The 11,649-nt window shown below is 35.9% G+C and overlaps 1 protein-coding gene across 2 annotated transcripts; it reads right to left on the bottom strand.

The window, feature by feature from the left end:
- Positions 1-8: 8 nt before the first annotated feature.
- LOC127646368 (mitochondrial glutamate carrier 1-like) lies at positions 9-7,134 on the bottom strand. 2 transcript variants are annotated; one of them, XM_052129936.1, is made up of 10 exons: positions 7,031-7,134; positions 6,161-6,270; positions 5,606-5,731; positions 4,955-5,010; positions 2,955-3,045; positions 2,637-2,755; positions 1,962-2,154; positions 1,708-1,862; positions 1,537-1,612; positions 9-1,213 (listed from the first exon to the last, which is right to left on the bottom strand). In XM_052129936.1, the coding sequence occupies exons 2-10, from the start codon at positions 6,175-6,177 to the stop codon at positions 1,054-1,056; spliced, it is 993 nt and encodes a 330-aa protein (XP_051985896.1). In that variant the 5' UTR covers positions 6,178-6,270; positions 7,031-7,134; the 3' UTR covers positions 9-1,053. The 2 variants fall into 2 exon arrangements, with proteins under 2 accessions (XP_051985896.1, XP_051985897.1); XM_052129937.1 differs by lacking the exon at positions 7,031-7,134 and adding an exon at positions 6,357-6,509.
- Positions 7,135-11,649: the final 4,515 nt, after the last annotated feature.

An 11,649-nucleotide genomic window follows, 5' to 3' on the forward strand; every position in this document is an offset into this window, starting at 1 on the left:
AATCAAGGTGTTGACATTTTTTTTATTCATTTTTGCAATGTTGAGTCTACATGTTGCATTGAAGTGACATATTGTGGATATTGTAGTATTGGATGGAAAAAACAATACAGCATTTAAAGATCTAGCTTTTGAGTCCCTCCAACCCCTGTGCAGAGTTTTGTCAACCATGTTTAAGGCAAACAACATGAAATGGGATTCAAAATCCCAGAGAACAAAATAATTCAACAAAAGCTTTTTCTAAAAAAAAGAAAAACAAGATGCGTATTGTCAATGTAACAAAATTGCATATATATGTGGCATAAATTAAATGTATCTTGGTTTTGGAGTCATCAAGGTAATCCTGGTTAACACATTTTAGGCCATGGAGCCTTGTTGTAGTCTCCCCAAAACCATCTCAAGAACAGAAACAGTTGGCGGGTGTTTGATGGAATGAAATGCAGTGGAATGAAAGTTCATGACATTCCCTAAAAAAATAATAACAATTTAAGTCTGAATGCTTTGAAAAGCTTCCTGAACACCCAGTTGTTTAAACATTGAAAGTTGTATCATTGACAGAAACAGAAAATCCTTGTACATGGAAACAAATCACATATACATACTATATATATATATATATATATATATATATACACACACACACACACACATACATACATACAAAAAGAGGGTTGTAGAAAGTGAATTGATGAAAATAAGTCAACAAAATCTATAATTGTTGAATGTAGTGTCATTACAACAACACCAGTCTCCCTCACTGAGGGGACACTTTCATATATGCTTCTTGAAAATGTAAGCACATCTTACACGCCCTTGTCCAGACGTATCCTTACCAACAAGTGCAAATTCTGGCCACACACAGCTCATCAAATAAGCAGTGTAAACCACAGGAAGTGCAGTAAGGATAGAAAAACTCTTACATAACCAGTGTAAAGTTGGCCCTCCCACAGCAACTGTACAATCTTGATTAATGTTTATCTTGGTTGTAAATGTACAGTTGGTTGTTGTGTAGCTGCCATACACTTAGTTGAATCTTGGAGAGGTACTGGGGTGTATTCAGTCAGAGATTAGCTTTAGAGGGGACTGGCTCAAGATAAACTCTCCAACCCCGATAAAGTACATGACCTGCACAATGCCAAACAGCGGTGCAATGACTAGAGCCCTGCAGGTCGCCCCCTTTAGTAAAGCAGATGGCCCTTCACGCTTCATAATTTTTCTGTAGAAGGAAAGAAAAATAGGCAATGGTTATGTTCTCGTTGGATAAAATGAATGCTGTGCAAGTCATTAATAGCTTTGGTCTGTATCCCCAGAAAAGAGAAACTGTAAATTCAAAATGTATATCTGCTAAAAGTAAAATGTGTCAATGTTTAGTAGTTAAGAATCAATATCATTCAAATTAAGATTATTATACATTGGAAAATCTATATTTTCCCCCCCGTCCTAAAGTACAATACGATATAAATGGATTCAAAGCTAACAGACATGAGCTAAAAATGACAAAACTTAGATTTTTTTATTTCATTTCTACATATGTGTTACCTGAAACAGTCAATTATCCCACTGTAGGTATCCTCATTGGCACTTCTGTTCAGAGACTGCAGTCTGGTTTTAACCACTGAAAAAAAAGAAGAAGAAAAAAAAAAAAAGGTGTCAGCATGTGCGTTTCCTTCTAAAAGAGCGCCAAAGAGACAGTGAGAAAAAAATATTTACCATCACATGGGTTAACAGCCACAGCAGCGGTGGAACCAGCAACACAACCAGACAGGAACGACCAATAAAATGGCGCCACGCTGTCAGGGGAGGGCTTACCCAATTTGTTCAAATTTGCAAAGAGAGGGAAGTAGACCACTGAGAAGGGCACATCTCTGTATAAGGAAGCAAAAAGGATGGAAACAAATTTAGTCTTATAGTCAACATAGTTACACTTTTTGCATATTTTGGATTTTAAAGCATGTTTGCATTACCTCAGTAGAGTTGCGCCAAGGCCTTTGTAGAGACCCTGAATGCCTTGAGTGTGCAGCAGCTCTCTTGCGATCTGGGTAGCAGATATGGCCCTGGGTGCAGAGCTGGGCACGACATTATAGTAGCGACTCAACACTGTGTTTGTGGCCACCAGTCTTTTGGGAGAGAGGATGCCTGGCTTTCTCTGCTGTGCAGCTGTGAAGGAGTTCAAAAAGTTTGTTATAAAGTTATTATAACACAACGGAGTGTAACTGGCTCTGATTGTGAAGTAACAATAATAATTCTGAGTAATCACATACTCAACATTTCACATATAATTACTAATATTATGACTCCCATGAGTCAGCATGAAATCATAATTGACCCTTACGCAATACACATTCCTTGTCTTGTGAGCAATTAATTAGTGCACATTATTCCAAATAAAAAAAAATTATATATGTAATAAAAAAAAAATTAAATAAATCAAAATGCAATAAATTGCTCCACCTCTGAAACAACAACAATTCTATTAAATACCAGTGGATTTAAACAATCATGTTCTCCAGTACTACATTTTATCCATCAAAGAATGTCCTGTTCTACTTGTGAATGTCACATTGCGGAAGTAAAAGTTGAGTCGAATTTTAAAAGTACTATATTCAGCTGTTCCAATGAGTTGAATGGGTAAATCTTACCTAGTCTTCCAGCATCCTGTAGCTGAATTTTTAGCATCTCCATTGGTGTAGTAATGACAACTTGGCACATGCCAGCACCACATCCAGCCAACATCTCTTTAAATACAGACAGCCCTCTCCTGTAATAATGCAAAGATTACACATACAGATTAAAGAATATTTTATTATATTACAGCCAGTGGCGGTTCTAGCTTGTATGGCTACACCACCGCCCCCCCTCTAAATCCACCACTGATTGTAGTTGTTAGAGGCCATAGATGTTTGAACAAGTGTATAGGCCAAAAATTACTTCACAACTTTGGCATGTTGTAAACGTACCCATCTTTGGCAAGGTGATGCCGAAAGAAGTCGTTGGCAGCCAGTTTGATGGCCTTTTCAGGAGTGACCAATGTCAGATTAACCGCAGCACCTAAAAGACAAAAAACAGAGGGTTAAGGAAATACACACAACAACTGATCATAGATCAGTAAATAACACCCATTCCCCACCACCATCACACCAGATAAATCTACATCGTGAACTTATCAAACAATACCATTCAAAGAGATTATTAAAAAAAAAATCCATTAAACAGCCTGTAACAACAAGCAAATCTTATGAGAACAGTGAGCTGATGATGGAGGGGGATTTTGCATGAACTTTGACTAGTAGCTCAAATAAGAGGAAAGAAATGTCAGAGTATACAGAAAATAAATGAAACAAAGAAATGAATGCAGGCACATTACAGAAAGAGTTACACCATGTTATATTAAGATACCACTGTCTTTAACTCTTTCCCCGCCAGCGTTTTTAAAAAAAGTTGCCAGCCACCGCCAGGGTTTTTGACGATTTTCGCTAAACTTTAATGGCCCGCAGAATATTTTCTTCCATGAATATATGAAGATGCTATATAACAAAATAAAGATCTGAGCCTCTGCTTTTAGGCAAAAAAAAAAAAAAGATTTTATTTTATCTTCATTTGTTCTTTTTTTATTGCCACAGAGGTAGGTTTTGTCAAAAACAACATTTCGGACAAAAAGCTGAGAAAAAGGCATTTTTATCAAACAAGTGATTTAGTATTAGTATGGTGTTCCACTTCTTCACGTTTGAGAGCGATCGCAGCCTGTTTCTTTGATCAAAGAGTTGCGTACTCTTTCAAAACATGCACGCGGGTCTTCCTTACCGTATACCACCTAAAACACTGATACCCGGAAAATTCCGTGTTTGGCGGGGAAGCGTTTTTTCATAAAACCCGGAAAATTCTGTGTTTGGCGGGGAAAGAGTTAAAGACAAAGCACAGTAGTTGTATAAATGACCAGACAGATCTTAAAAGATAACAGTGAAAATTAGAGTGAGTGATGATGAACATCCAACAAAGACAGTTATAGATTTTAACAGAACATGGCAAGATGGGTTAGTACCGAATAAGACAAAAGCAAGGACAGTAAAGAAAGTGAAATTTTTTTTTTACAAAATAACCAACTACAAAGAAACAAGGAGCGTAAAAATCAAAATGATTCAACAATTATCTATATTTTAAAAAATAAATATAATTGGTGCCTAATTGTAATAGAGCAGAGTGGGTAAGAACCATGATAAATGATTTGCCTCCAGCGTGGCTGCGCCTTATCGGCTAGCCTTCACTATCCCAGCCGGGACCCATGTCTGTAACATGAAAAACACAGATGCAAACAACAGCATTCCTCACAGAAAAGGAGACCCGGCACAAATCTCCAACTCTTATCTCCTTCAAACTACAGATAATACTGTTCAAGAACACTTTGAATTGGACTACTGAATAACCAAGGACAAGCTGATCTACCAAACGTAATATATAATTATTTCAAAATAAACAATAAGGGATGTATACTACCCTGGTTGGTAAATGGCAGCACTGAAGTAAAATCAAAAGACTATGTTAGGCAGAACGAAAGCTATGATCACCATTCAAATAGATTTTAATGAAAGTAAATGGCGATTGAGGCTACATTCTGTCTAACATCCTTTTGTGTTCCATGGAGAAAGTAATGCAGAATTGGAACAATATTGACAATTTTCATTTTTGGGTGAAATATCCCTTTAATACTGTTAAATATCATTCTGCACAGCCACCATTATTGCAAAAATTAAAAACTGGCTTGGTTTTAATTTAATGATAGCACAAGCCAAACTATTCTGGATCATTCACCAGTGTCATATTGTCTGTATTCCCAAAATCTATTCAGGTGTACCCATCATACCATATAGGGGTCTATACTAGTCTCTATAATAATCTACATGATCTATATAGGGCCCAACTATGCATTAAGGCACGTGTGATAAAATTTAGTTAATCTTACCTCTATACATGCCAAAATATCCCTCAGATCGTACCGTTTTGATCAGACAGTCAATCCTGAAGATCAACCAAAAAGACATGTTAGAATGAATCACTCTACATTAGTAAGTTCCTCTAAATAAACTATTGTGTGTGGTATGCTCAGTATGTGTTCACAACATGTACGAGACACAGTCTAGACATAATCCTTATATGGCTTTGGAGTGACCATCGACGTTAAAGCTGCATGTCAGGTGGAATTAAACGACTGACCATGCATCACACATTCCACTAGGATTAGTTAGTGATGCATGGCAGCTTATCAAATCAAAGGCTTACACAGCCAATAGAAAAGTAGGAGTGTCTAATATGACACTGATCATACTATATTATTGACCCTTTGTTGAACTTCAAATGTATGTATATACATATATTGGTAGTTAAACAAAAATCTATATAGCCTCCATCTGATCTGCTGAGGCCGTCACAACTTTCAAATGAACAACTCATCATTAAAAAAAATGACACTAAATGAATGAATGCATTTATAGATCTTGTATTATTTTTTTTTTTTAAAGTGACAATAGTTTAAGCACAATATTTTTAATATGAGATGTATACATATAGTACATTTCAGTTTAAGAAGAATAAAGAAAAAGAGCAGGGTTCTTACATGTTCTTGTAAACTTGCTGGCCTTGTCTCTGGTTCTGTAGTCTGGTCTTGGCTAAATCAATGGGAAACACACAAGTGACCCCAACGATGCCCGCAATGCCACCATTGATCAGTTTGGCTGGGAGGCTTCAGATGAGAAAAAAAAAAAAAAGAGAGAATTTAAGCATGCCTATATTTAAAATAAACATGTTCACTTAAATAAAAATACTTGTGAAATATATATATATATATCACATCTAAAACAGATTTAATGAACATTTTACATTTAAAATTAACTCAAGGGGGCTTCATTCTCTTCATTAGGCCTAATACTGTACACTCAAAGACTAGATGAAGTGGACAGCAAATTAATTACATCACGCCAATATTTACAAAAACAAATTATGAAATGCATATTTTTAAATGATTAATTTAATAATTAATATAAAAAAAAACAATTAAGGGGTATTTCCGAAACTATACACTCAATTTCTGAATCAGAGACATGCATCACTTTTCAAAAATCTAAGATGAATCAGAAACAATTTTTTTTTTTTTACATAACACCTCTAGTACCTGATCTGTTGAGACATTCTGAAACTTCTGTGATGTGAAGACGGTTAAGAGTTGTGAAACAGCTTCTTGTAGTGAGCGGTCAAGGAAGTGCAGACTTCTAATGCAGAGACCTGGAGGAAAGACAGAGTGACTGGTATTTAATAACATAAGCCTGCCGACAGGTACTTGTACTCTACAACCGGAAAAAATTACTTACACCTCACTTTCATTAAGCTCTTCCAACGGGTGACGCTATAATCCCCTGACCAAAACACTGACTGACTCATAAGCTCAAAGAAGACCGACTCAAGAATTTTCTAGAAATGCATGCGCACTACCAAGGGCGTAGATTTGTCTTGAACATTGAGGGTTGCACCGTGGGGGTGGGGGTTGGCTTTGTGACGTGTAACTTGATCCCTCCTTCTGTTGAATGAAGATAGCGGCCTAGTGCTATTCACTTCTCAGGAATATAACAAGCTGCAATCACGTCCAGACATGTTTCAGAATTACTTTCCACACAACTAACGCCAATTTAAATCTTCGTAATTTTGTTGACATTTTAATATCTTTAACCATTTCCTCACAAATACTTGATTTTATATATTTGAATATTCATATATATACACTGCCGCCTAACGGTCCGAACAAACCAAGCTGTTGGTTCGTTACACGACTAACCAAAGCCGGTATAAATAAGTTCAAATACGTAAATGCACACACTATTCACCCGTAAATAAGTTATTGATAGTAAGCGGACTCATGTTGACTGTTAGCACTTTGGAAAGACGGCGTGCTGCACAGTATTGATCAATTTCTAGTTTAATTATTTTATCTTTTACATTACTATTAGGTCATAAAGCTGGCTTTTATGCTCTTGAAGTAAACACTCACCTCAGAAATGAGCAGAAATTGTTTTGAAGTGTTCAAATATTGTCAAGTATTCAAGCTGTCTGGCACCTTTCTCGACGAGGCAATTTGAATGAACAAGAGTGGAAATTTCCTTTCGGTTTTAAAACAAGAGGCGGGGCCGTCTGCTAGGGTGAAAGTCGCATACCCATATTTCATTCGCTGGTCTGTTTTATGGACCGCCTTTTTATGAGTCAAAGTTGAGAGGTAGCCGGGTGTGGTCACGGGTCCCCCGGCGTCAAATTACACTGGCCGAAGTTGAAAGCAAGGAAATTGTATTTTAGTTCAAAATTTACTAATTTATTTAATAATGATGCGTATTAATACGCATAATTAAACACAGGGTGACACATGGTTGAGCATTCATGCTTTTTTGTTTTAAATATCCTGGCAAAGCGAGCAAAAGTGTGGTATTTGGCAATCACTGAAACTGCTAACACGATAGCCTACTGCCACACAGTCTGATCGCCAGAATTAGCATTAGAATAGCTGTGAAGTATAGGTGAAAATTTGACTTGAGATAAAGCCTTAAAATAGAGCAAATTCCTTCAAGTTCTAACTCTGTTTTTTTTTTCCTCTCTCCATTTGAACCATCCCTGTTGCTTCAACTGTGGTTTCAAACTGCCTTGAGGCACAATATTTGTCTACATATTTGGTTTAAACAACCTAATTAAAGGAATACCTCAATGCAAGTTCAGCTCAATGAACAGCTGATTACCACAAAAATCATTTAGACTGATCTATCCTTTTCTATAATTCTTTTTTATTATACAAGACCTCTAGTACCTAATCTGTTGAGACATTATGAAACATCTGTGACATGAAGACAGTTAAGAAATTTGTAAAATTGGCTAACTTCAAACAGAAAGGGCTGGTAAACATATTGCTTATGTTCTGTGGCTATACTTTTGAAACAGTGAGTATTATTTCCTTTAAGGACTGGCCCCATTCACTTTCACTGTATGTGCCTCACTGGAACCCAGATTTTTGCTTTTATAAAAGAAAAGGAGGGATGAGTCCAAATGAATTTCCGTGGTAATCAATACTCTGCCACAAATGCTGTCGATTGATCTTAACTTGTAGTGAACCTGGAATATTCCTTTAAGCTGTTGAAATCTGTCACTTCCTTAATGCTTGGAAGTTTCTAGTCTAATGCCGCTTGTCAGATTACTAGAAAGTGCACAGATAATGCTGTTTCCCTGCTTGGGATCGAAACTAAATTAAGCAACTCTAAATTAAGCAAACAGTTGACTCATGTGCTTAAAAAAAATCATACACAATAAATACAATTAAAATTATCACAACTTAGCAGCTGGAAATCAATGTGATAAGGTAATCAGTCAAAGTCTATTTATTTTACTCAGGGATCAGTAATAGCTTTATTTGATTTATTGATCAGATCTCATTCACATATACAAATCCAAAGTTAATTTTGATCATTCTGTTCAGTATGATTTTTCCACACTGTTTTTATGTTGTTTATTGAACAATTCTTCAATTCTGACACATTTGTTTGAGTTACAGACTTGTTGAGACTTGTTGATCTATTTAGGTCATATAAAAGATTACAGACCCAGTTGAGAATGCACGATACAGACTATTTAACTTGTTTAAACAATGGTCCGCAGTCACATATACCCTATTGAAATTCAGCCTTTGGCTTTTTTACGTTTCAAGTCTAGCCAGTTTTAGCAAAAGGAATGCTGAACACATGGGCAGGGTATGCTTGCCCCACCAACCATGTTAAAGACTGCTGAGCTGCCAGATTCCATCAACTTTATTGTTTGATGTATTATTATATCAGAGCATTGGACTTCCACAACACAGACTCATGTGCTATTGTCAAGAGATCTTCTGCGCCATTCTAATTTGATTGGCTGGATTGTGACCAAGCTGACAGGAAGCCCTGAATAATGTGATGGGGATTACAGTGGAATGGCTGTTTCTACACGTGAATGAATATGATTAAAGGAAAATTAACTTGGAGAAATTATAAAAGAATAGCTGAAAGATGTTATTCATTTTACATAATGCAAAGGTAACCAATTAAAATGTATTGATTTGATGGTGTTAGATGCAGTTATTCCAACCGGTGTTTCGCAACCAAACATGGATTATCAGTTTGTTCTGATGGGGTTGTGGACAAATGAGAAAAAATGCTAAAAAAAAAAAGTTAAAACCAACTTACCCTATAATCATGTATAATTAGGATGCATGTCAACTTTTAAAAGGGAGGAGAAAATGCTTCCAATATCTTTGGTTGTTGCAGTCAAAAGTCATGCATTCAGTCAAACTCACCTGTCACTTAGAAATGTGGCTAATGCCAATATAATATTTGGTCCAATAATCATTCTGTGTGTTTGGCTCGTAAATCACACTTATGCATTTTAAGATTTGTCAGTTTTATTATTCAGCCTATACAGAATGTCATTTTAAGGTATTGTTCCACCCATGTAGTTAAAATTGTGTTGCTTTATTTTAAAGGAATATTCTGGATGTAATACAAATTAAGCTCAATTGACAGCATTTGTGGCTTAATGTCGCACTCCTTTTCTTAAAAAAAAGTGAGTCACTTACAATGGAAGTGAATCAGGCGAATTTTTTTGTGGGTTTGAAGGCAGAAATGTGAAGCTTATCATTTTATTGAAGCACTTACATAAATTTTTCTGTTAAAACTTGTGTTTTATTTGAGATTTGAAGTACAAAGTTTAAATCATAATTTTACGGTCATTAGGCTTTCAGGGTTTACAGCTTTACGTCATCAAGGCAACAAAGTTTACACAGAACGTGCTGGTAACTTATTTTATCACACTAAAACCATGTTAACATGCATATTGTTTACGTCTTGTGGCTATTCTTTTGAACCAGTGAGTATTTTAGCATTTACCGATTGGCCTCTTTCACTTCCATTGTGACTCACTGTAACCCAGATTTTTGTGGGGCTTTTTTAAAGAAAAAGGAGAGACAGGTCTAAAGTCATTTTTGTGGTAATTAACATTATGCTGCAAATGCCGTAGATTGAGCTTAACTTGCATTGAACCCAGAATATTTATTCAACCCCTAAATGTGTAGGTGTTTCACCAAACATTATAACATACCTCGGGTCTTTAATGACCCTATACTCTTTGGGTAAATAAGGGGTTAAAAATTATTTTATTTTTTTTTAGACATTTTGGCTTCTTTTTTTTAACACTATTCAGAAGAGAAAGGTTGAGGGATACTAAAAAGGTGTGGGCATAACTCCAAAAAATGTAGTAGTTTTTCAGAAAGAACAGTTGGGGAGACAGGGCATTGGCTTAGAGGCAGGACATGACCTTATCATGTCCTAATTTATCTGTTGTCCTGCCATCAACCCTCAGGCATGTGACCATATCACTAATGATGTAACTTACAAACATCTAAGCAATTCTCTATAGACTTTCTCTATAGTCAGACAAATTAAATAAATTTATCATTGCGTGACAGCCATGAAAGGAGAACATAAGAGTGGTTGCCTGCAATAACACATATAATAAGACATTGTCTATAAAGGCAGTCATAAACAACCTTAAGAAATGACTTTGGTTGGAGTTAATGCAAACTTGGGTTAACCTTCCACTAGTCCCTTCCACTCCAAGCTCATAATATATTTATAACTCACAGCTGTTTGCCTCTCTAAATATGCATTATCTTCCAAAGTGCATTCATATACAACACACACACACCACACTTCAGTGACTGCTACGTCTAAGACAATAACATATAGAGACCATATTAGATTATTATGGTTTAATGTGAAGGGTTTGATTTTAAATCCCCACACCGGTCAAAAAAAGGGTGAGTGAAGGAGTGAATATTCAATTCCCTTTTACTGTTACAAGTTATAGCTCATCTTTTTATCATCCTCGTTTATTCTTATTATGTTCACTAGGTGACTGAGGGTCAGGAATGTAATAACAGTGATTATTCATTTAGCCCAGCACCCGGAGAATATGATTTTTTTATTGTACTGCATTTATTCACAAAAATATATATATCTTTTATAATTATGACATAATTAATCAACTATTCTACAACCATTTGATCCTGTTTTGATTTAATTTCTTTATGATTTTATTGTCATTTTTAGGTGATTATGTGCCTTACTAGGCATTGTGAGTGTGCTCTTTGTCTTTCTCCATGATCTGTTCTAATTTACCACAGATGGTGAGGCCCTGCATTCCACCAAGGTTAGGGAGACGACATCCAGTCTAACTCATTCAGTGTTTGGATTGTTTATAGTGCACTCCAACATGTGACTTTGCCATAGTCAAAAACATCAAAGGATTTGAATGGCTCTCCTTGGTACCTTCTTGTTTTAGAGAAAGACGAGTAGTCATAACTTATAGCTAACCCATGACATCTGCACACAAGTTCTGTAAAACCAATGATGGGAACTTGATGTTATGGCTAACTAATTATTGTTTGCATGAAGGTGGAAACAGACCATATTTGTAATGAGCAAAAATAAGTAAGTGACCTATCAGAATCTTAGGAATTGTTGTACTGTGACACCTCTAATTAAATTAGCATATGACTATAATTGCTTGTGAATGTTTTTGAATGGCCTTTCTTTCATTCTCTAT

The sequence above is a fragment of the Xyrauchen texanus genome, chromosome 7 (assembly GCF_025860055.1).
Source record: "Xyrauchen texanus isolate HMW12.3.18 chromosome 7, RBS_HiC_50CHRs, whole genome shotgun sequence".
Lineage (NCBI taxonomy): Eukaryota > Metazoa > Chordata > Actinopteri > Cypriniformes > Catostomidae > Xyrauchen > Xyrauchen texanus.

Excerpts from the sequence above, each read along its gene's own strand:
- LOC127646368 (XM_052129936.1), bottom strand. Across the intron at positions 2,756-2,954 it reads CATCACCTTGCCAAAGATGG|GAGAGGGCTGTCTGTATTTA; the intron begins GTACGTTTACAA and ends GCATTATTACAG. Across the intron at positions 1,214-1,536 it reads GGGATAATTGACTGTTTCAG|AAAAATTATGAAGCGTGAAG; the intron begins GTAACACATATG and ends TTCCTTCTACAG.